A 22,728-nucleotide genomic window follows, 5' to 3' on the forward strand; every position below is an offset into this window, starting at 1 on the left:
TTTTTTAATGGACTACTCTGTTGTGTGTAGACTGTGGGGGGTGGTGGGAGGCAAGGGTGGAGCAGGAAAATCAATTAAGAGGATATTGCCACAATCCAGGTGAGAGACAGCGACTTGAAATAGGGAGGTGGTGAGATGTGGACATAATTAAAATATAACAGTATTTGTTGGTTTATTGGACATAAGGTCTTGAGGCAAAGAGAGGAATCAAGGGAAAACTCCACAACTCCCAAGAGAAGTATCTTGAAATGTCTATGTCTGGAACCCCACTCTAGACCTCCAGAATCAGATGCTCCTCTGTGGGTGTTCACCCAAATCTGAAGTTCTTAACCTGAGGTCCACGGACAGAGTTTGGAGGGAGGGGTGTTCTTGAACTCCCCCAAATTTTGTATAGAATTCTACATGTATGTTTCTTCTTCTTTTTTTTTTACTGGGGAGAGGTTAAGGAGGTCCATGACCCACAAAAAGTCAAGAACCTCCACTCTGGAAACATTCTTTACTATAAAAACTTTTAGGCTCTTCTGCTCCTTTTAATCAACAAGTGGGCACTTTATGTAATGTTATAAATAACTGTCACAGCACCATCATAGGTGGCCTTCTGAGTAAAACACTACACAGGTCAATTCCTAGTTCATGAATGCTATTACAGATATCACTTGAGAACATTTAACTCTGGTGCCACTCGGTTCCTGTGCTTCCTTTCCCATCCTCTGCATGCATGTGGTCTAGTCACACTCTCTGGTCTTTCCTTCTTCTCTACTTCCTTTGCTTCTATGACTTTGCTCCTAGTCATCTTTGGGACTTCTAAGTTCCTGAACTCCTATTCTTTGAGGCCAGTGTTTTTTAAACCTTTCTGTCTTAGCAGAAGAACCCTTTCTTCTTATGAGAGCTTATTTGGAACTCCAGAAAGTAATAAAAGATAAAATCCGCCTTGGTTAAATCAGAGGAGGGCTCCCAACATGCCCCCTACCCAGGCACTGTGGTAAAATCTTAGGGCTCGAAGGAACAGATTGTAAACCACTGTCCTAGACCTTTGTCACTGTTCTAGATTTCCTATGGTGAGCTGTTGCATGCAAACACTCCCTATCACCCTAGAATCCCCCAGTGCTTGTCACCCTTCTGACTCTGGGCCACTTTCATCATTCATTCCCCTTTTCTGTTCCCAAGCTGCTGAAGAGAGGTAACGAACTACAAATTTGTGTCAGATGAGTCAACTACAAATTCATATGATCAAACTTCAGCGGAACGGTCACTCTTGTTCAGCTATCTTTTTGCTCATCTTTTGTGGATCCATGCCAACATCATGCTCACCAGATGGCCAGCCAATGTAGAAATTCAATTTCCCTTTTTACCTTAAAATCTCTATAGCTTCACCTTTCCTCCTCTCCTCTTGCCTTTAAGGAGCTTATGTTGTCTTTACCATTCCACTTTGGCTATCAATCCTGTCTCCACCCACACTCTTCCAAGCCTCACTCAATCAATCATCCTCCCTGTCATTAGCAGTTACAATTTTTCACCCTACTGGTGCCTTTCCCCTATCCTAGAAACACCTTCCCTCAATCCATGTTCTGCCTTTTCAAATGACCACTCTTCTCTCTTTTCTAAACAGCACTAGAACTGGGAATTTGAAGACCTGAGTTTAAAGCCTGGCCACTTACCAGCCATGTAACTATGGACAAGTCAGTACTCAGAGCCCATTTCCTTATTTCTAAAATGGGATAATATCTGCTTCATGGGGCTGTTAAGAGGACCAAATGAACAATACTCATGAAAGTGCTTTGTAAGCAGCAATATATTGTTATCTGATGGGAAAAATTGAGGTTAAGGGGGGCTAGATAATGCCCCATCTACTAGGTGGCAGAAATTGGACTGGTCACCCCAGGTCTGACTCCAAAGCCCAGGCTTTTTCTGCTATACCATATTGTTTCCATCTTTCTGATGACCACTCTATCTGTCCTTCCCAAAGATACCTCAAGTATCTACTATGATCCAATTACTGGTTGGGTACCAAGGATATGATGATATAATTAGGATATTAAGGATATAATTAGTCAAGGTCTCTGACCTTTAGAAGTTCCAAGTCTAGAACATAACAGATTGTTATGGCCTGATAAGTAACATAAACTAAGTGCTACAATATCTGGGAGGGGAGACAGGTAGAGAGAAGCTTCATAGAGGACATGACATTTGTCCTCTCTCTTCCCCAGGCTTCTTTCTATAAGTACTTTTACCTGTACCTTGTTGAGTCTCTTACCTCTGTTCTTTCTTTCCTCTTCCTTCTCCCTTAATTTGCCCCAAGGTTTTATCCTTGGCTTTTTTTTCTCTCTACATGTTTTTTCTTGGCAAACTATCCACACCCAGCAACACTCCTGAATTTTTACCACTAGCAGCAAAACAGCCTGATAAGTTTTAGTTACACGTTTCCATCTGTCTATGGACATGGCTGTCCAGTTGTCACTTTAGGACCTAAATTCAGTAAATCTAAAACTAGACTCATTACTTACCCAGCTTCTACTTCTCCATTTCTGTCAAAAGAATGTAGGTACAGGGCTTCCCAGGTGGCGCAGTGGTTGAGAGTCTGCCTGCCGATGCAGGGGACACGGGTTCGTGCCCCGGTCCGGGAAGATCCCACATGCCGCGGAGCGGCTGGGCCCGTGAGCCATGGCCACTGAGCCTGCGCGTCCGGAGCCTGTGCTCCGCAACCGGAGAGGCCACAACAGTGAGAGGCCCGCGTATTGCAAAAAAAAAAAGAATGTAGGTACAGTTAATCAAGACTTACACTTACGCCTCAAAGATGGGAATTAGAGTAGAGAAGATATGTGAAGAAACAGGTTTTGAGGGAGAGAGAGGACATACCATTTAGGTGTTTTATGTCGGATGGCCTCACTGTGTAAAGTCATGAGGTGGGGGATGGAGGACTTACAGAAATTAAATAAGGATTTGAACAATTTGTTTTCTAATCATATAAATGCTTCTTGCAAAAGTAATATCTCTGATAGTTGTAACTTCATTTTTATCACTTCTTCCCAGTTGAAGTACTATTATAACACGTTAGCTTGTCTTTCTGCCCCTCTCTTCCTTTTCAATGTTCCATACACATCACTTCCTTACAGTCCTCCAACCATACTACTCTTACCTTCTGCCAAATCAGACTATTCTCCATTTCCTGTACATACCTCCAACTACCCTGCCTTGGGCTCTTGCTCATGTTGCTCCCCCCTGCTTGTCAAGAATAAATATTTTTTGAGCACCTTCTATATACCAAGCCCTGTGCTAGACATACCACACAGAGAACAAGAGAGAAATGGCTACTGCTCTCATGGAGTATACATTCTAGTAGGGGAGAAAGACAAAACCCAGAAAGACAGATAAATGAAGAGCATTCCATGCAAAGAGAACAACATGTACAAAGACTCTGTAGAAAGAAAGAACTGGATCTGTTCGGAACTGAAAGAAGGCTATTATGGCAGCAGTCTAGTGAACAAGGGGAGTGTGATATATGACGAGATTGGAGAGAGGCAGATGCCAGATCATCCAGGTCTTTATAGTTAATGGCTTGGATATTTCAGGTGAGAGATGCTGGTGGCCTAGATGAAGGTATGATAGTGGAGAAAGAGAGAAACAGAAGGACATAAGGTACATTTTGTAGCTAGAAATGGCAGGCCTTGTTGATGGACTGGATGTGGCAATTCAGAAGAGAGGAACTGAAGCTAACTCCTAGGTTTCTAGCTTAAAACCTGGGTGAGTGGTGGTCTGTTTATTGAGATGGTAAAGACATGAGTGTGGGGGCACATTGGGGGATTAAAAAGCCAGCAGTTCAATTTAGGGCATGTTAAGTTTGAGATGTCTGTGAAACATCCACGTATGGTGTTCAAAGTCAGGAGAGGTCTGGGTTAGTGATATAAATATGGGAGCCATTAGCGAAAAGATAGTGTTGGTATCCCGTCTGTCAGGCATAAAAAAAAAAAAAATTCAAAGATCAAGCTTTCTGGGCTCCCCTGGTGGCGCAGTGGTTGAGAGTCCGCCTGCTGATGCAGGGGACATGGGTTCGTGCCCCGGTCCGGGAAGATCCCACATGCCGCGGAGCGGCTGGGCCCGTGAGCCATGGCCGCTGAGCCTGTGCGTCTGGAGCCTGTGCTCCGCAACGGGAGAGGCCACAACAGTGAGAGGCCCGCATACAGAAAAAAAAAAAAAGATCAAGCTTTCTAACCAAAGAAATGCAAATCAAAACAATGAGGTATCCTTCCTGCTTGCCCATCTGGATTTTCTAAGTGTTGCCATTCAGTACTATTGCAGTGGGACATACTTTGAAACTTTGTTATTGTGGAAAGCAATATAATTACCATCAAGAGTCAAAATATTCAAACCTTTTGATTTAGGCACTGGTCCTTCTAGAAATCTGTCCTACAGGAACAGTGACAGATGCAGTTATGTTTCCTCATAACATTACTTAGAATAGCAAATAAAAAATCAACCCATAAACAGGCTAAGCATTTGACAATAAAAGATTAGTTTAAATAATTATGATATGACTGTAAGCTGAAATACTATTTAACCATTAAATACCATGGCTTCAAAAGACATGGGGAAATCAGGATGTTAGGTTTAAAAAAAAGGATAAAAAACTATATTTATGGTATTCTTCCAAATTTATTAACTAAAATAACTATGTATCTGGAAGGAAATACATCAGATAGTTAACAAAGCTCATCTGAGTGCTAGGATGAAGACTTATTTTTAATTTAAAAAATGTTCTGTTTTCCAACTTTCTACAATGAGTATTATTACTTTTACATTCAGGCTAACCTGTAATTTGCATTTTTAATTTGCATCCTTCTAGTCTCACCTCAAATGCTACTACATTCGGAAACCTTTTCCTTAACCCTCCAACCAGATGTGATCACTCCCTGGTCTTTGTCCACAACACCATTTGTATCTCTCTAGTGCATTTACAGTCTTTTTTTTTTTTTGGATATATTACGATTATTTGGATACCAAATTCACTGTTTAAACTATCTGTTATATGCCAACGGGCTGCCCCTACCTTCTCACAAAGGACATGATACTGAATTCCACTTCATATCAGTCTATTTCCTCAAAAATCATTCTCTGTCACTCACCAGCTCTTAACCATACTTTATTATTCTTTAAAGCCCTTACCACCTAAAATCACATTTTTATTTACTAGATTACTGTCTGTCTCCTCCACCAAAACAAGAGCTCCATGAGGGCACGGACTTTGTCTGGGTCTCCATTACTCAGCACACAGTAAAGGCTCAATAAATATGCTAAATGAATCAATCAGTTTACAGCTCTCTAGACCAGGCCTCTCCACTGAGCTTCATGCTACAGATACCTTGACTTGGATGTCTCCCAGGCACCTTAAATGCAACATGTCTCAATATACAATTCATACTCTCCCCTATCTGTTCTTCCTCTTCTATTCCCCCATCTCAATGAGTTCCACAGCCACCCACCTACATCAGAAACATGGACATCTTCCTTGCTGCTTCATTCTACCCTACCTGTCACAACCAACTGATCGTTTTCTGCAGATTCAACCCTATAAATAAATATATCCCCTCCATCCCTTCTGCCATTGCAGTAGTAAAGTCTCATCACCTCTGTGACCTAACTGGATCTAATTTCTCCCTCAGAATGCTTCCTAACTGCTGCTAGAGTATGCTAGTTAAAATGCAAATATGACCTTCCGACTCTTCAAGGAAAAAAAAAAAACCTCCAGTGGATCCCTAGTCACCAAACAAATCTCAGGCTCTTTAGCATGGCCTAATAATAGGTAACATTTATAGAATATTTACTATGTAACAGATACTGTGCTAGCTGTTTTATGTGGTTTATTTTATTAATGCCTCTTAACCCTATGAGATAGGTACCACTGTTACTTAGACTTCACATATGAGGAAACCTGAGGCTCAGACAGGTTACACAAGTTACCCAAAATCCAATGGCTTATAAGTAAAGCTGGGTCTCAAACCCAGGTCTCTCATTCCACGACCTGTACTCAGCTACAAAGATACGACAATAGCTGACTTTGAGTGCTTACTGTATCAGACAATGTGGTAAGAGCTTTTTATGCATTTCTCTTCTATTTTATAGGACCTATGATTATCCAATTTGCCATCTGGGGAAATTAAGGCACTGAGGGATTAAGCAACCTACCCAAAATCAGAAAGATTAAATTTTGGAGCTGGGATTCAAACCCCCTTCCCAAGTTCTCAGGAACAAGGTCGTTCTTTCACCTTCCTCACACCCCAAGCTCTCCTTGGTCTGAACCCTACAACATTCTTCAGCATCATTCTTTCCCCTTCTTCACCACCCACTTTGTGTTCTAGCATCACCTAATTGCTTACGGTTGTTCCCCACCCCAGCACTGTGGTCTTCAATGTCCCTGTAGCTTTACTAATGCTATTATCTCTGCTGGCCCTCCTTTCCTCTTCCTCTAGATGATACTCCTATGCATCCTTAAACAACTCATCACAGGAGTCACCTCGTCCAGGGAGCCTTCTGGTCTCTCCTGCTCCCTCTTTGGTTAGGTGCCCCTCCTGTCTGCTCTCCCAATACCTTGTACATTTCCCTATCACATCATTTTATAATTTATACTGTTTCTATGCCTCTTTTCCTCACCACACTGTATGCTCCTCCAAGGCAGACACCACCCATATCCATACAAACGCCCATACTCAGTTTGAATCCCCGGTGCCTAGCATAGCTCCTAAACACTGTGAGCACTCTTTTTAAAAAACTAAACTAAGAGAGTAAGCAAGGTGTTCAAGGTCACATAATGAAGCTATGCCAGTACTAAGATTAGTTCAGGATGTTATACACCTGATCCAATATTGTTAGAACAGAGTTTCTCAATCAATTGACCATAAATGGACTATAGCTACAAGATATTTGTGCCCTTCAGAGATACTTATCTCACTGTACCATGTGAGTATTGCTATGCTGTGATGTGGGAGAGACTGGGAGACACTCTGCTAAACTACATTGCTGTTGCTGGCAACCATAAGGTGCTAGGGGTCTGACAGTTAGGTATAGTCATTTCAACCAAGGCAGAGGCTTCTTGAAAAACTCAGGAGTTTTCTATCACCAGGGCCTATGCTAAATACGAACCCAAAGAGTGACACACACCATTTTTTTCCCACCCCCCCAGAAAAAAAAAACATGCACCCCTCCCCGCCAACAGCACTGCCATTGGGCAGTCTTCAAATGACCCACCTCTCTATTTTAGCCTGTCTCTGAGATGCCATAGCAACGAGGCTAGGATAGGCCATGGAGGAATCAGCAGTGTTATTTTCAGCAGAGTTGGCCTTGGTTTTGGGCAGCTCAAACTCTGCCACATGATAGTATCGGCACTGAGTTAAGTAGTTTAAAAAGTGTTCTCGAGCCCACTGCAAATGATCTAGACGCTTGCTGGGGTTGACTTGTTTCATGGCGAATGCTCCTTGAAATGCTGGCACCATCAGGTACTTCAGATCGGTGGAAGCAATCTCTTCCAAATCTTCATTTCGGCTGGAAAGAGCAAAGAGGAGGCTGTGAAGTCTGGCTGGGCATTCAAACTGTGGCCCTGGCTTCCTGGGGGAGGGAAGGGCTGGGGTGTGGGTGGGACAAAGGGAGGAGGCACCGGGAACAGCTGCCAGTTTTCTTCACTGACAGTGGCTGTGCGCTCACACCCAATGCCTATGCAAATAGCCAACACTAGGGAGCACAATCGTGTGATACTAAGTATCTCGGAAGAGAGGTGGAGAATGTAAACAATGTACACAAGGTCGCAGTGGGAGGTAGGAAAGAAAGGCTCCGGGTTTTAAAGGTCTCCTGCACCCAGGATCAATGGTTCCGCCATTGGTAACTGTTATTACCTACGTTCTCAGTCATACTACCCTCTCGCCATACCTGAACAAGTCGAGCTCCAGTAACATTTCGGCAGCCTTCTTCAGGAGGTCCAGTCCCTTGAACACCTTATCTTGGATAATCCGGGAGCCGGTGGGTTCAGTCGCGACTTCCACTTCGTCCAGAAGCTGCTTGCTGGTTTCGAACAGCTCGGGGAGCCGCGGCAGCAGTAACTCGTCTCCGGCTGTTGCCATCTTGGGGAAGGGACGAACACGGGAAGAGCTCACTTCCGGCCCTGGGACAGATGGGCTGGGCTGCCAGCAACGAAACCGGAAGGGGCGCAGCATCGGTCCAGCGGCTCCACTGTTAACTAAGCGTCGGACAACTGCCAGAAGCGGCTGTTAGCTAAACCGAGCAACTGTTTCCATAGACTCATTTTACCAGGCTGCCTATTACCGGTAGTAGGCATCTGTTACAGACACACAACGCGCAAACAAGCAAACCCTAGGTGCTGCTTTTCGCGTGGCTACTCGTCGCCGATCCGGGTCTGGGCAGTGCCGTAGGCTCTGAAGCGCGGGTGTGACGAGGCTGAATTCGGAGCTAGGGCGGGCGCGAGAGGGTAGGCGCGGGCGCGCCCACGGAGTCGGCCAGGCGTGCGCCTTACCTCGCAAGGCTGTCCCTTGCCTGAGGGGCTGGGGCGGCCAGGGTCGTGCAAGTAGCGCCCCCCTCCGGCTTCCGTACACCCAGCAGCTGGAGCTCTGGGTTCCTCCCAGCCAATCCTCGCCTGCTCTCTTTCCCGTCGCTTCACCCCTCCTACACACACATTTAAAAGTTACTGTTACCACCCCCTTTTACACACACACACACATTTAAAAGTTACTGTTACCAACCCCTTTTACACACACACACACACATTCAAAAGTTACTGTTACCCCTCCTATACACACACACACACACACACACACACACACACACACTTCCTCTGTGAAAGCTTCCTTGAGCCTCCCCCGCCAAATGAAAATTTTCTGTGCATCTCTATCAGAACACCTACCACATTGTATTACAGCTAGTGACTTACAAATCTGTCTCCCTTACCACTATGAGTCTGATTAATTTTTGCACCTCTCCGGCTAGCCCAGTGCCTGGTACTTATTAAGTGCCCAGTGTCATTATATGAATAGAAAAATAAGTGATCGGTTTGGAAAGCAGCTCAATTACGCAGAACTGCGCTGTTCAACACGGTAGCCACTTGCCACATGGGGCTATTGAGCACTTGAACGTGGCTATTTTGAATTGAGATGTGCTTTCAATGTAAAATATACACCGGATTTTGAGAACTTATTACGAAAAAATAATGTAAAACATCTCAATAATTTTTACACTGACTACATGTTGAAATGCTAATGTTTTGTATATATTGGGTTAAACATATTATTAAAATTAATTTCACTTGTGTCTTTTCACTTTTATAATGTGCCTACTAGAAAACTTAGAATTACATATTAGGTTCACGTTTGTGGCTAACAGCTACTGTACAGCGCTGATGTAAAAATATAATTCCAGGACTTTGAAAGAAGGGACCTCATTGCTTTGAACAAATCAATATAAATATGTACTGATTACCATAGGACACACCCCGAGTTGTCCTAGGAGATTTAATTTAAGTAAAATGCATGTTGCCTGCCCTGGAAAATAAGCTTTTAAACTAAATGTAGTTTACACTATCATTGAGAAGAAAAAATTTTTCATGTAAAAACAACTAGAGGGCAATATAGGACAGTATATAACTAGGGGATATGTTGTACTGCATAGGTTTCTGGAAACCCAAGAAATGACAAGTCATTTTATGTTAGTAGTCAGAAAGCTTCTTAGACATGACATGCAGTCACAGAATTTCAAAGTTGGAAGAGGATCTCAAAAATCAGAGGAAAAAAACCTGAGATCAGATAAGTGACTTGCCCAACGATTTGTGACAAAGCCAGTGTCTTCTAAGTTCAATTGTTTTTACTCCATCTATCTTAAATTGAGTAGGATTTAAAAAGATGGAGAGGCCTTTCATGTGGGACAGAATGAAGCCCCAAGCTAAACCAGTGCTTGGCAAGAAGGAGAGGAGAGTGGGGCATAAGCGTGGGTTGAAAAAGCTTCCCAAGTGATTCTAATACGCCTTCCCTTGCAACCTGCTTTAGAAGCTGAGGAGGAAAGGAAGCTCTGGTGAATCACCAATTTGATTTGTCTGGTGCTTCTAATGAGTCTTGTAAACTGAACTTTCAGGGTCAGCCTTGGCCAAGAATACAAAGAAGAAAGATAGTACTTGTGAAGGAGACTTAGAAACAGTAATTGTGAGACTAAAGATAATTTGTTCCTGCACGTTTGCTTGGATTAAGACATAGCTTTACTGTTGCCTAAGAGAAAAAAAAATATGCAGAATTTGAATCTGGTCTTGAACTTTGTAAGCCATTTTTCTATGGCTTTCAAAATGACAGTCCTCATGAGAATCGCCAGTTACTTTCAGAGTGCATATCATATATTCACATCATCATTTTAAATATTGAATTGCATCTTATTGAGATAATACCAAGATTAAAAAGTGGTTAGAAAAAAGTAATAATAAAAATGAGTCATTTATTGTGTTTCTGTGTGTAAACACTTTATCACATTAAATCCCAGTTGTGTATGAGAGATTTTTTAAAAAATCCTAGTTTAGGGGAACCAGAAGGGCCCTTAGAAATCTTGTAAGTATAATGTCACTTAAACTTTTTGTAATAGCAGAACTCTTTTTCCAAACCAAATTTTAGACAGGCCCATAGTTTTTAAAAGGGCTGCTGTGTTTGAAGTAGATACACAGAAGCCTGCCAACTCAGCCCATCTTTTCCCCAACTTGTGCAGTGGCACCCAAGGCACCAAAGCACTTCTGAGGGACTCGAGGGCTCTAAGTAACACAGTATAAAAAGCACTCATCTAGCACAGCCCCCTCATTTAGCAGATGAAGAAACTGAGACCCTGAGAAGTTAGGTAACTTGTCCGAAGTCGCAGAGCTAGGATGACTAACTGGTCAACAGTATATAGAGTGAGTCGGAATGGGGAGAAACTAAAGTCCAGGAAAGGAGTAGAAAGCATTTTAAGTAATCTGTGCATAGCTATAGAAATGAGATGACCTTTCAAGTATTTCCTGTTGTGACTCCCCGATCGAAATGATGGATGTTCATTTGTCATGTTTGGATCAACACAGATTTGTTCTCTTAGATAAATTTTGTGAGTCATGAGAGAAATGGTATAGTAGACCTTTTCCTGCCTGTCCGAATTGAGGCGCTTGGCAATTTAGACCTTCTTTGGTCTACTGCTGTTTTGTCTTGAGTGAGTAATGTTCTACTGTTATTTGTACCTGTAATGCCAGCAGTAACACTAGATGAGATCAAATTGTGCACAGTGTAAAGCCAAGAGCAGGCTGTAACTTGCCAAAAATTATATATGGAGTAATGACTTAATCCCTAGTGTTCAAACTATCTTCACTAAGTATTTCTGAGATTTGAATTTGCCTGACTAGTAGCAAGAAGTTCATTAAGCCATGAAAGGAAAAACTCCAGTACAGTGAAGACTGAATTAAATGAAAGATTTAAATTCCTACTTTTATATCCAACTCTGAGGAGTGTGGTAAAACAGTTAAAAACACTCTGGAGACTGATATTTGAGTCCTACCTCTGCTACTGAGTAGCTGTGTGACCTTGCAGAAGTCCCTTCCTTTCCACATTAGTTATGTGCTACCTAAATTCTAGGCACTGGAAATTCAAAGAACAAGACACTGGGTTTGAGCCCTTAAGGGGCCCACAGTTCAATGGGAAAGACCAGTGAACAAATAATCAAATAGGAATTTGGTAAGAATGGAGGGAATAACTTTAGCCCTGAGGGGGGCATTCTGTTAAAGGTCAAACTCCATACCTGACTTTCTGATCCTTTCTGACCTGCTGCTGACATCCTTTTCATTCTGTTCACCCATGGACCCTAAGCTCCACCTTTAGCGGACTCTCCTAGTTCTCCAAACTATCATGTCCTCTTAGGCCTTCATGCATTTACATGGGTCGTGCCTTCTGCCTGCAATGTCCTTCTCTCCCTTGTCTGCCTGGCAAATTTATATTTAGTACTGACAACTTAGCTGAAGGATCACTTCCTCCAGGAAGCATTTCCTGATCGTTTACCCAGGTGAGGTACCCTCCTCTTAGCTCTTACAGGACTTTATTCATCTTCTTATGACAGTACTGGACTATGGTTTTCTTTATCCACAGCTGTCTCTCAGTAGCCTGAGAGCTCCTTGAGGTCAGGGAGAGTGTCTTGTTTGACTTTGTTGACCTCAGCACAGCACCTTACGCTGTGGGGTCATTAGGTAGGGACTCAATGTTAAATGAATTACAAAACAATAATACCTTACCTTCTTTGAGTGCTCATTTCCTGCCAGATGACTGTGCTAAGTATTTTTTTTTTTTTTTTTTTTTTGCGGTACGCGGGCCTACCCACTGCCACGGCCCCCCCTACCGCGGAGCACAGGCTCCGGAGGCGCAGGCCCAGTGGCCATGGCCCACGGGCCCAGCCGCTCCGCGGCATGTGGGATCCTCCTGGACCGGGGCACGAACCTGCGTCCCCTGCATCGGCAGGTGGACTCCCAGCCACTGTGCCACCAGGGAAGCCCATGTGGTAAGTATTTTATATGCATTTTCTCAATGACTCTCTACAACTGCCGTAAGAAATAGGTGTTGTTATATCCTTATTTTACAGATGAGGAAATTGTGGCTCAGAGAGGTTAAAGTAACTGGCCCTTTAGTGTTTCCTTACCACGGGATTTGAACCCAACTCCTTTGAATCCAGATCCTATTCCAGAGCCCATGCTTTTAACCACTATACTATACTACAAAAGAGGGGGGAAGTTACAGACCTAGTGAAGAACGAAAGGGGAAATGAACATGTAACAGATTGTGCTAAAAAGTAAAAGGAAGCAAGGCTGAATCAGTAGGCTGGCCCACATTATGGAGGATGTGGAGTCAGCCAGAAGTGGGTAGACTTGATGTGCTGTAAGCAATAGGGAGGCATTTGGTTTAATTCAATATTTATTAAGGACCTATTATGTGCCAGCCACTGTGCTAGCTGCTGGGATGTAAAGATGCATAGTCTTTTTTCCCGAAGCTCTAACTGCCAGGTGAGGGAGACAGACAACAAGTCAATGTAAAGTGGTATATGATTTTCTAGTGATACATTGAGAGTGATACATCTCAGAGGTGATGATGCCAAAACTGAGTCTTGAATGGTGATAGGATGTGTAGGGAACTTGAAGCATTTCACTATTATTGGAACTTACAGTTGGAAGCAACAAGAGGTAGGTAATTAATTCATTCAACATGTATTTATTGAATGCCTGCTATGTGCAAGACACGGTTCTAGGCGCTGGAGTGAATGAGACAGACAAAACCCCTGCCCTTGTGGATCGCAAGGCAAGCAGGAGCTACTACTGCATGCCCATTTGTATAGCACTTATTTCCAAAGAACTTAGATAATGTCTTAACTGCGCCCCACAGTAGCTCTGACAGAGACTACAGTAGGTATACTGGTCAGGCTTTCCAAAATGTGGAGGCATACTGGTGATATGAGAGATGAATTTAGGTGGTACATGGAGGACCACTTATAACATTTAAATAGCTCTAAGCGATACCCCTAGCAGCCTTCTAGCATCACAGATAGAAAGCTTCACCTCCCGCTGTTCCCTAGGTGACTCCACCCCTTCCCCATCTGTTGCCATGGAGATGAGTGGCTTCACTTCTCTAATTCCCCTACCTCCACCCCTAGGTGAGACTCAGAGAGCCCCCTCCCCATCTCCATGGAAAGAACTCCATTCTCCCCAACCTTTCTTCCAAATCACATCCTGCTTCTCAGGCTGTCACCATAGAAACAGAAATGTCGTCCCCATCCCCCCAGGCATCTCCATGGTGACCCTCAAGCTTACCCCCAGGACATAACCAGAATCAATCCCTACTAGAGGTCTAGAAATCAGGGGGCGCTGGAAGGAAGGTGAGGGTGACTCCCTGCTGTGGCTGCAGTCTTTGTCTCTTTCCCTCTGGCTTTGAATGAAGGCATGGGGGCCCCTCTCTCAAAAAAGGCGGTAGGGAAATTACAGTTTATAAGTACCAATTAGGTGCCAGGCACTGGGCTAGGCACTTTACATACTCAAACCAGACATTTTACAGAGTTTAAGGGAGAAAGGCTCACAGAGGGGGAGGCACTTGACCTTGTTTCCTCTGCTGAGCCTCTTATCATCCTCACTGAAACCGGGAACCAAGAGGATTTTATTTCCACCATTCTTCTTTCCTATATGACCCTGGGCAAGTAGCCTCCTGTCCCTGAGCCTCATTTTCCCCATCTGTAAAATAACAGTATTGGACTAATTGTCACCTTGAATATCCCATTATTAATGTCAGATCATAAGTAGTTCTGATCTTCTCTTGAGGAACTGATTTTTTTTAGGTATGAATGCTAATAAATCTGTTAAGGTGTTTTTGTTTTTTTAAACTGACATAGTGGAGGTCTTCAAAATTTTAGGATTGAATACTCTATAAGTTTATTGTTTAGAATCTCTGATGGTTTCTTCTAAGGTTTTTTGTTTGTTTTGAAATTTCTATTTTGAAGTAATTCACAGGAAGCTGCAGGGAGGTCTTGTGCATCCTTTATCCCACCTCTGCCAATGTTGGCATCCTAACTACCAGTATAATATCAAAACCAGTCAACGGACACTGATACAATCCACAGAGCTTATTCAGATTTCACCAGTTTTACATGAACTCATTTGTGTGTGTGTGTAGTTCTAATGCAATTTTATCGCATGTGGAGATTCATGTATCCACAGCCTCAGGCAAGACACAGCACTGTTCAATCACCACAAGGAATTCCTTGTGTTGTCCCTTTATAACCACACTCACCTACTTCCCTCCCTTCATCCCTAATCCCTGGCAACCATAAATCTGTTCTCCATGTCTACAGTTTTGTTATTTCAAGAATTTTATAAAAGTGGAATCATATAGTATATAACCTTTTGGAATTGGTTTTTTTCACTCAGCATAATTCCCTGGGGATTCATCCGAGTTGTTGCATATATCAAGAGTTCATTCTTTATATTGCTGAATAGTAAGTATCTGATGGTACGGATGTACCAGTTTGTTTAACCATTCACCTGATGAAGGACATCTGGATTGTTTCCAGTTTTAGGCTGCTATGAACATCCATGTCTTTTTGTGTAAGTCAAACATGTCTTTCACAGAGCAAAATGTTTAATTTTGATGAGGTCCAATTTATCCATTTTTACTTTTATGGACTGTGCTTTTCAAGTCAAGCCTAAAAACTCTTTGCCTAGCCCTAGGTCCAAAAGATGTTCTCCCATTTTTTTCTAAGAGTTTTATAATTTTATGTTTTACGTTTAAGTCTGTAATCCATTCTGAGCTCATTTTTGTATAAGGTTGGGGTTTATTTTTTGCCTATGGTTGTCCAATTGCCCTACTACCATTTGTTGGAAAGACTATCCTTCCTCCATTGAATTGCTTTGTGCCTTTGTCAAAACTCAGCTGGGGAGATTTGTATGAGTCTATTTCTAGGTTCTTTTTTCCACTGGTCTATGTGTATATCCCTGTCAGTGCAGAGCACAGGCTTTTGAGACAGAATGCCTAGTGCCAGTTTTTAGCTTGGGTGATCCTGGGCAAGTTACCCTTCCATGACTTCCCATCTCACTCAGTATATAAGAAGGCCTACAGAGCCCCGCCTGATCTAACCCCAGCCTACCTCTCTGTGCGTATCTCCTCTTACTCCTCCTCTTATTCACTCTGTTCCAGCCACACTGGCCTCCTAACTGCTCCTTAATCACATCACATATGTTCCCACCTTAGAATCTTTCTTGGGCTATTTCCTTATCCCACAACCTTCTTTCCACAGACATCTCCATTGCTACCTCCCTTACCTCCTTCAAGTCTTTTCTGAAATTTCATCTTCTCAGCGAGGCTTTACTTAAAATGGCAAAGCTTTTGCCTCTCCCCTTTCCCATGTGTTTTTACCTCCACAGCATTCATCACCGTCTAATACACAATGTCATCTACGTATTTATTCTTTGTCTGTCTCCCACCACTAGACTACGAGCTCAAGGAGAGCAGGCATTTTTGTTTTGTTCACTGCTGTATTTCCAGTGCCTACACTGTGCCTGGTACAATACACCTTTGTTGAATGAATGAAGGAATGAGTGGACAGATGGATGGATGAATGAGTGACTGAAAGAATGCTGTGAGCCAGGGCCAGCTCACTTGAGCAGTCTCTCTGCCCTGTAGCTTGTGCCAAGACAGGGCTCCAGCCAGCCCCCATCCACTTGCCTTTCTAAGGCTGACCACCAGGTGGCAGCTGGAGCCTGAACTCTGGCTTCATTTGCTTACACACACACACACACACACACACACACACACACACACACACACACACACACACACACACACACACACACACACACACACACACACACACACACACACACACACACACACACACACACACACACACACACACACACACACACCCGCCCGCCCCCGCTCCCCACCTCCAGCTTTCTCCCTGCCGCCTGTCAGTCTTGCCCAGGACTGTTTGACCTTCTCTGCCAAGGCTTGGCCAGGGGATTTTGTGTGAGCTGTTGAAGTAGGCAGTGTTAGTACCTGAAGCTTTGCATCTTTTTCTCCTTAGAAAGGTACTAGTTTCTTTCCTATCCCCCTCTGCTTTCTGTCTCAAATGGAAGAAACCATAGATAGCAGCCACTGGGCTGCTCCAAGGTCACTGTCTGCAGCCTCTAGGACATCAGGGAACATGGACCTAAAGAGATTTCGTCTCCACTTCTGCCCAGCCCAGCAAGCCTCTCCCTTAAGGGGTGTTACTACACTCCTTAAAGGGGTAAAGGCTAGGTACTTTAGTGCCAGGGTTAAGCCTTTTGAGTCAGCCTGGGTTTCAATCTCTACCGTGCTGCTTATTAACCCTGTATCCTGGGTGATGTTGGGTAACTGACCCAGATTCTTCAAGCTTTAGTGTTTTCAGCTGCAAAATGAGGATAATAATGGTTCCAAACTCACTGGGTGATAGAAAGATTCAATGGAATAATGTATGTATACAACATTAGCAGAGTGCCTGGTATGGAAGAAGGCTCAATTGAAGAAAAATCAGGGGCAGGGGTGGGGATAAATAAGACCTGACATGACAGGAACTGACTAGGGAGTATGAGGAGGGTGCCGCTTAGGTGACTAGAAGGCTGAAGCCAAGAAAAGGTGAGAGATCCAGGAAGTCTTTGCATAAGAGACTACGTTTCAGCTGTAGCTCATAGGTCAGGTCAAAATCTGCCAGACAGTCAAGCTGGAAGGAGAATCCCAGGAAGAAAGAATGGTATGTGCAAATAAAGAAAGGCGTGAAACAGTATGTGTATATCCCTGACTAACTTGTAAGTAGTTAATATGGCTGAAATGCATGTTTCCTGTGGGGAAGTGACAAGAAATAAAGACAGGGGCCAGATCACAAAGGGCCTCATGGAGAAGAAGATTGGGACCTGATCTGCATGCAGTGGGGAGCCATCAAAGAATTTAAAGCAAGGAAATGATGGTTACACTTGCTGGCTTGGAGAGTCAGCTGCCTTGAAGGAGGCCAGAGACTGGAGGCAGGTGAGAGATTAGCTGGGCTTAGATTGGAGAAGTAGTGGGGATAGAGAACAATGGATGAAGACCATGGATTTTTTTCAGAGGAAGAAATCAGCAACCAGGTTTTTCTAAAAGCTTGCCTGAAAAAGGAAGGAGTGCTAGGTCCAGAGAAGGAAATTATGGTACAGTTGTGTTTTTTTTTAAATACAGGTGAGACTTGAGGCGCTTCTATTCCCCGTAGCACCTGGCACCAATTAATTGAATGACTGGAGGGAGGGGCACCTAGCCCAATACCTGCCAAGTGGTAGGGGCCTATCCCAGATTCAGCGTGGACCCCATCCTCTGACTTCCCTCTCATCCCTAAGCCGGGGTCCCATGACACAACCGCTGAGAGGCTGGTGAATTTACTCAGAGCCTGGATTTCCCTTCCACTTCAGGGGTTTCCCTATAATGGTCCCCAAGGACTGAGGGAAACTTATAAGCTAGTCAGAGAAGGTATCCCAGTTTGTTCATTTCCTGGCACGCCAATACGGTAGGAAAGCCCAGCAATTCTCCTCTATTTCCTTTTCACTTTCGAAGACCTTCACCCCCTTCTCTGCATTATCTTTCCCCAGGGAGAATTGTTGGTTCTTGCTTCTCCCACCTTTTATCAGTACTTCCTACTCGGCATGGGACTATTTAAAACTACCCAAGGTCCAGCCCAGGCCCACAGTTTGGAAGAAAACTAAAGGAGTCCAACAGCAAGGGCCATTCAAAACTCAGCCTGCTTTTGGCCTTGCTGTCTGTGCACCTCATGGGCAGTGGTAGAAATTCTGCCCCTCTGCCCCAAGGCTGCTATCTTCTCCATGCTGGGGACTTTTGCCTTCCTGGCAAATCTGGGGTGAAAACATAGGAGTTTGTGGTGGGTAAGAAAGGGACAAATGAATACTTATATACGGGTACTTTGTGTTAAGTGCTTTGTAGATGTCATTGTATTGCATCTCCACAACAACTCAATGAGGGAGGTATTAGTGTCATTACTTTACAGATGAAACTGAGGCTCAGGGAAATGGTAGAATTTACCCAAGATTATTAGGTTAGTTAGTGGTAAGTCAGGAATTAGACCCATGTGGTTTTTTTTTGTTGTTGTTTGTTTGTTTTTTTTTGCGGTACGCGGGCCTCTCACTGTTGTGGCCTCTCCCGTTGCAGAGCACAGGCTCCGGACGCGCAGGCTCAGCGGCCATGGCTCACGGGCCCAGCCGCTCCGCGGCATGTGGGATCTTCCCAGACCGGGGCACGAACCCGTGTCCCCTGCATCGGCAGGCGGACTCTCAACCACTGCGCCACCAGGGAAGCCCGACCCATGTGTTTTTAACCTCAAAATGCATTTGTACCCAGTAAGTTATTTTGGGGTGGGGAGTGGGGTGGGGTTGGGGGGTGGGAGGAGAACCCCCCTGGTTGACCTTTTTTCCAAGAGAAAAGGCTAGAAATAGGTTTCTCCTGTCCTGGGTGGATGCCCCATCTCCAAAAAAAAAAAAGAGTAACCAGGGGTAGGCGGTGTACCTAAGGAATCTATACATGGATTCATTGTTGCCTCTCCCTCCTTTCTTCACCCCCACTTGGTGAGCTCCTGGAAAACAGGGTGAGCGGGCAGACTCAGACTCAGGTTTGCTGTCCCCTTGGACAAGCCTCTTCCCCTCTCTGAGCCTTTTGTTGTTCCAGCTATAAAATGAGAGTATTGTCAGAGAGAAATGGTCTCTAAGGTCTCTTCCAGCTCTAACATTCAAGGATTGTATTGATCGTACTGTACTGTAGGATTGCCTGGTTCATTCATGTATAGAAACAAATTTCCTGTTGCCATAGAGAACAAGGGCTTTTTGAACTCGAAAAAGATTCGCTCAAGGAGGCAAGATAAATAGTGGAAAGGGCATAGGCTTTGAGTCAGCCAGACTTGGGTTAAAATCCTGTACACTGGGCAGGTCACTTTGCTTCTCTGCACTTCTTTCATCATCTATAAAGCAGGAAAAACTACTCCTGTTTCTTGGAGTGAGGTAATGTATATGACAGTGCCAAGGGAGGTATTCAAGACCTTGTGTGTGTGTGTGTGTGTGTGTGTGTGTGTATGTGTGTGTGTAAATGGGGTTTGGCTCTTCCTCCCCAACTCCACCCCACTCTGTCTAGCTCACAGGATATTCTTTTCTCTCCTCCACCCTGACAGCCAGGCTGAGTGTTTCCTGCCAGGGCCTTGGCTTCCAAACTTTTCTGGCAGGGTTATCAGTGAGTGTGGAACAACTCGACCTCTCTCACAACCTTGTAAAAGCCCTAGAGGGGATGGTGCAACTGAGACCCGACCAAAGCCTGGACTTTAGGTGTAGCCAGCTGGAGGTTCTGGCCTCAGAGGCCCTCGACCAGCTTTGTTGGCTCAGCTCCCTCACCCTGGCATCCAGTCTCCTGGACCATAACTGCCTGGCTAATGACAGAGCACTCCAGTTCTTGTGTCACCCTCAGGTTCTGGACCTCTCAGCCAATTGCCTCATCAGTGACATGACTGCTTACCAGGTGACCAAACTCAGCTCACTGGAGAGCCTAAATCTCTCAGACAACCACATGACTCACCTGGCTTGGGGTGCCTTCTTGGATCCCCTTTTCTGTTGGGCATCCACCTGAGCAACAGCTACATTCTGGAAATTTGCTGGCTTGTCCGTGCTGTAGGAGCTCATCTCGGCCAGGAATTCTCTTCATTGCATCTCCACCTTCAGCCTCCCAACCTGTGGCAGCTCCACTTGAGCCCCAGTGGCCTGCAGTTATCCATACCTGAGGGCACACCAGTCTCAGGTATTAGACCCGAGTCATAACTGACTGAGTACCTTCCCACTTCTACCCACCCAATACCATCTCCTCTATTTTAACCTCTCTGACAACTCCCTGGCCTTCCTAGAATCAAATCCCCTATCCCCAGCTTTGGGGGTTGCAGTTGGTACCATGATATAACATCCAACCTGAACACATTATCTTGGCATATCCCACTTGACCTAAGTAGGCAGCATTCCCAGGAGACTTCCTTGGTAGGCTTCCTGCCCTTCCAGCGCCTCATAATGGCCTGGAACTGTTTCCAGAATGTGATAACCCACTGCCCCATGGCATCACCAGTTCTGAGGCTGGTCCCTACTTTTCCAGTGTCCTTCTGCCCTTGACATCTCTGGATCTCTGGGGGAATATTATTTAGTCATTGCCCACCTGGTTCTTTGAGATTATGCCCAGGCTGGGAGCCATGGACTTGGGGAACAAGGGGTTGCACCTGTGTTGGAGGCATGGGGCCATGGGGGAAGAGCCCCTCAAAAGCCCCCCCGCCCAAAGTCTTTTCAGGGCAGTCTTCCTAGTGAAGCATCTGGGCCTTTGTGGACGAAGCCCAGGGTCTTACATTCAGGAATCTGCCCCTGCCACCCTTTGATCCCTGGATCTCTCGGGTAATACGGGGCTGACTTTAACTGCAGGGACATTCCGAGGCCTGCACTTCTCTTCGTGGAAGCTCTCTCTGTACGACAATAGCATGAGGGACTCCCAGGCATAGCCTCCCTGCCTACAGGAGCTCAGTGCCTTGACTTCTCTGGATACAAGCTGAACAGCCTTCCCAACCAAGGGCCTTGGCTTCTATCCCTTGGCCAGTCTGGACCTTCATTACCAGAGCCTGCAAGCTGTGAAAGGGGTGACCCTGAGGGTTGTGCCTGACCACCTCACGAGCTTGACCACTTCTAGCGATCTTCTCCACTGCTGGATGCTCTGCTTAGGGCCAGACTTAGAGGAAGGCCATAGTATTTATCTTGGTAGCAGAACAGCTGCTGGGCTTGACTAATGGGTGACCATAGTTTACTGTGTATGAGGCATGGGAGCCTTTGGGCTATGTGGACCTGGCTGGTGGTGACTGGCCTGTTGGTCATCTGGTGTGGTCTGACCACCCTATTGAGAAAGAGTCATTGCTTGGCTCTTGGTCTGCAGTTCCACAGCAACAATATCAGCCCAAGGCCTGAGTAGGAAACTACCGGGAAAGACTGTGGGTGGGATTCTTTTGCAAGGCACGGCCCAAACCTCTTGGAGGGGGCTAAGAGAATTGAGAAACATGTGAAGGAAGATAACCATAAGTAGGCCACAGGGGGCTTCCTGTGTACAGAGGGAGACATGTTTCTCTCTAGCAGCTGAAGTGTGGATTCCCAGAGGACTTTAAAGGTATCACATTTGGGTCTTTTTTTTTTTTTTTTTTTTTTTTTTTTTTGTCTGCGTTGGGTCTTCATTGCGGTGCATGGGCTTCTCATTGCAGTGGCTTCTCTTGTTGCAGAGCACGGGCTCTAGGCACACAGGCTACAGTAGTTGTGGCGTGCAGGCTCAGTAGTTGTGGCTCGTGGGCTCTAGAGTGCAGGCTCAGTAGTTGTGGTGCACGGGTTTAGCTGCTCTGTGGCATGTGGGATCTTCCCAGACCAGGGATCGAACTCGTGTCCCCTGCATTGGCAGGTGGATTCTTAACCACTGCACCACCATGGAAGTCCCCACATTTGTGCAGCCAGAAAATGGAGATGTGCCAGCCCACTGGCACTACAAGAGAACTTTAGACACATCCTCCCCTCCCCACTTCCTGAATGGCCATGCAGCCTCTGCTTAGACATCCCTCTCCCTCCCCACGAAGCCTGTTCTAGCCACGGACCACTGTGATTCCTAAGACAGATTTTTTTTCCTTGTATTGAGTCCAAGTCTGCTTCTATTCCTGGGTTCCAGCTCTGCCCTTTGGGTCCACATCCAAATTCTCTTCGACTCTGACAGAAGTCTGAAGACAAGAGACCCATGAATCTTCTCTTCTCCAGGCTAGACAGCCCTAACTCTTTCAATAAATCTTCAGGTACTAAACTGTCACCACATGTAACTTCTCTGTGTCTCAGTTTCCTCACCTGTAAAATGGGGACTAAACCAGATAATACATGCAAAAATCTTATAACAGTGTCTGGCATATTGGAAGCAGTTGGTGAGTGTGGGCTATTATTATTAAACTCATATTGCTAGATTGGGTCACTCTGTGAAGTCAAAAGCCTGCGCCTTATTAATCTCTGTATGGCCAGTGCTTAGTCCAGTGTCTTGCACACAGTAGACACTTAATTCATGTCAGTTGTGAGATGGTGACATGGTCTCGAGTCCCTGTTCCAGTCTACTCACTCTCCTCTGGACATAT

At 44.9% G+C, this 22,728-nt stretch overlaps 1 protein-coding gene across 1 annotated transcript in view; it reads right to left on the minus strand.

The window, feature by feature from the left end:
- The window catches only part of IGBP1 (immunoglobulin binding protein 1), a 38,120-nt gene extending 29,986 nt beyond the window's left edge, over positions 1-8,134 (minus strand). Inside the window, exons 1-2 of the mRNA XM_060002617.1 lie at positions 7,915-8,134; positions 7,240-7,533 (exon numbers count right to left, since the gene is read on the minus strand). Of these exons, the coding sequence (XP_059858600.1) occupies positions 7,240-7,533; positions 7,915-8,105 (485 nt within the window). The 5' untranslated portion in view covers positions 8,106-8,134. The remainder of the gene's footprint in view (positions 1-7,239; positions 7,534-7,914) is intronic.
- Positions 8,135-22,728: the final 14,594 nt, after the last annotated feature.

This window comes from Delphinus delphis, chromosome X, assembly GCF_949987515.2.
Source record: "Delphinus delphis chromosome X, mDelDel1.2, whole genome shotgun sequence".
Lineage (NCBI taxonomy): Eukaryota > Metazoa > Chordata > Mammalia > Artiodactyla > Delphinidae > Delphinus > Delphinus delphis.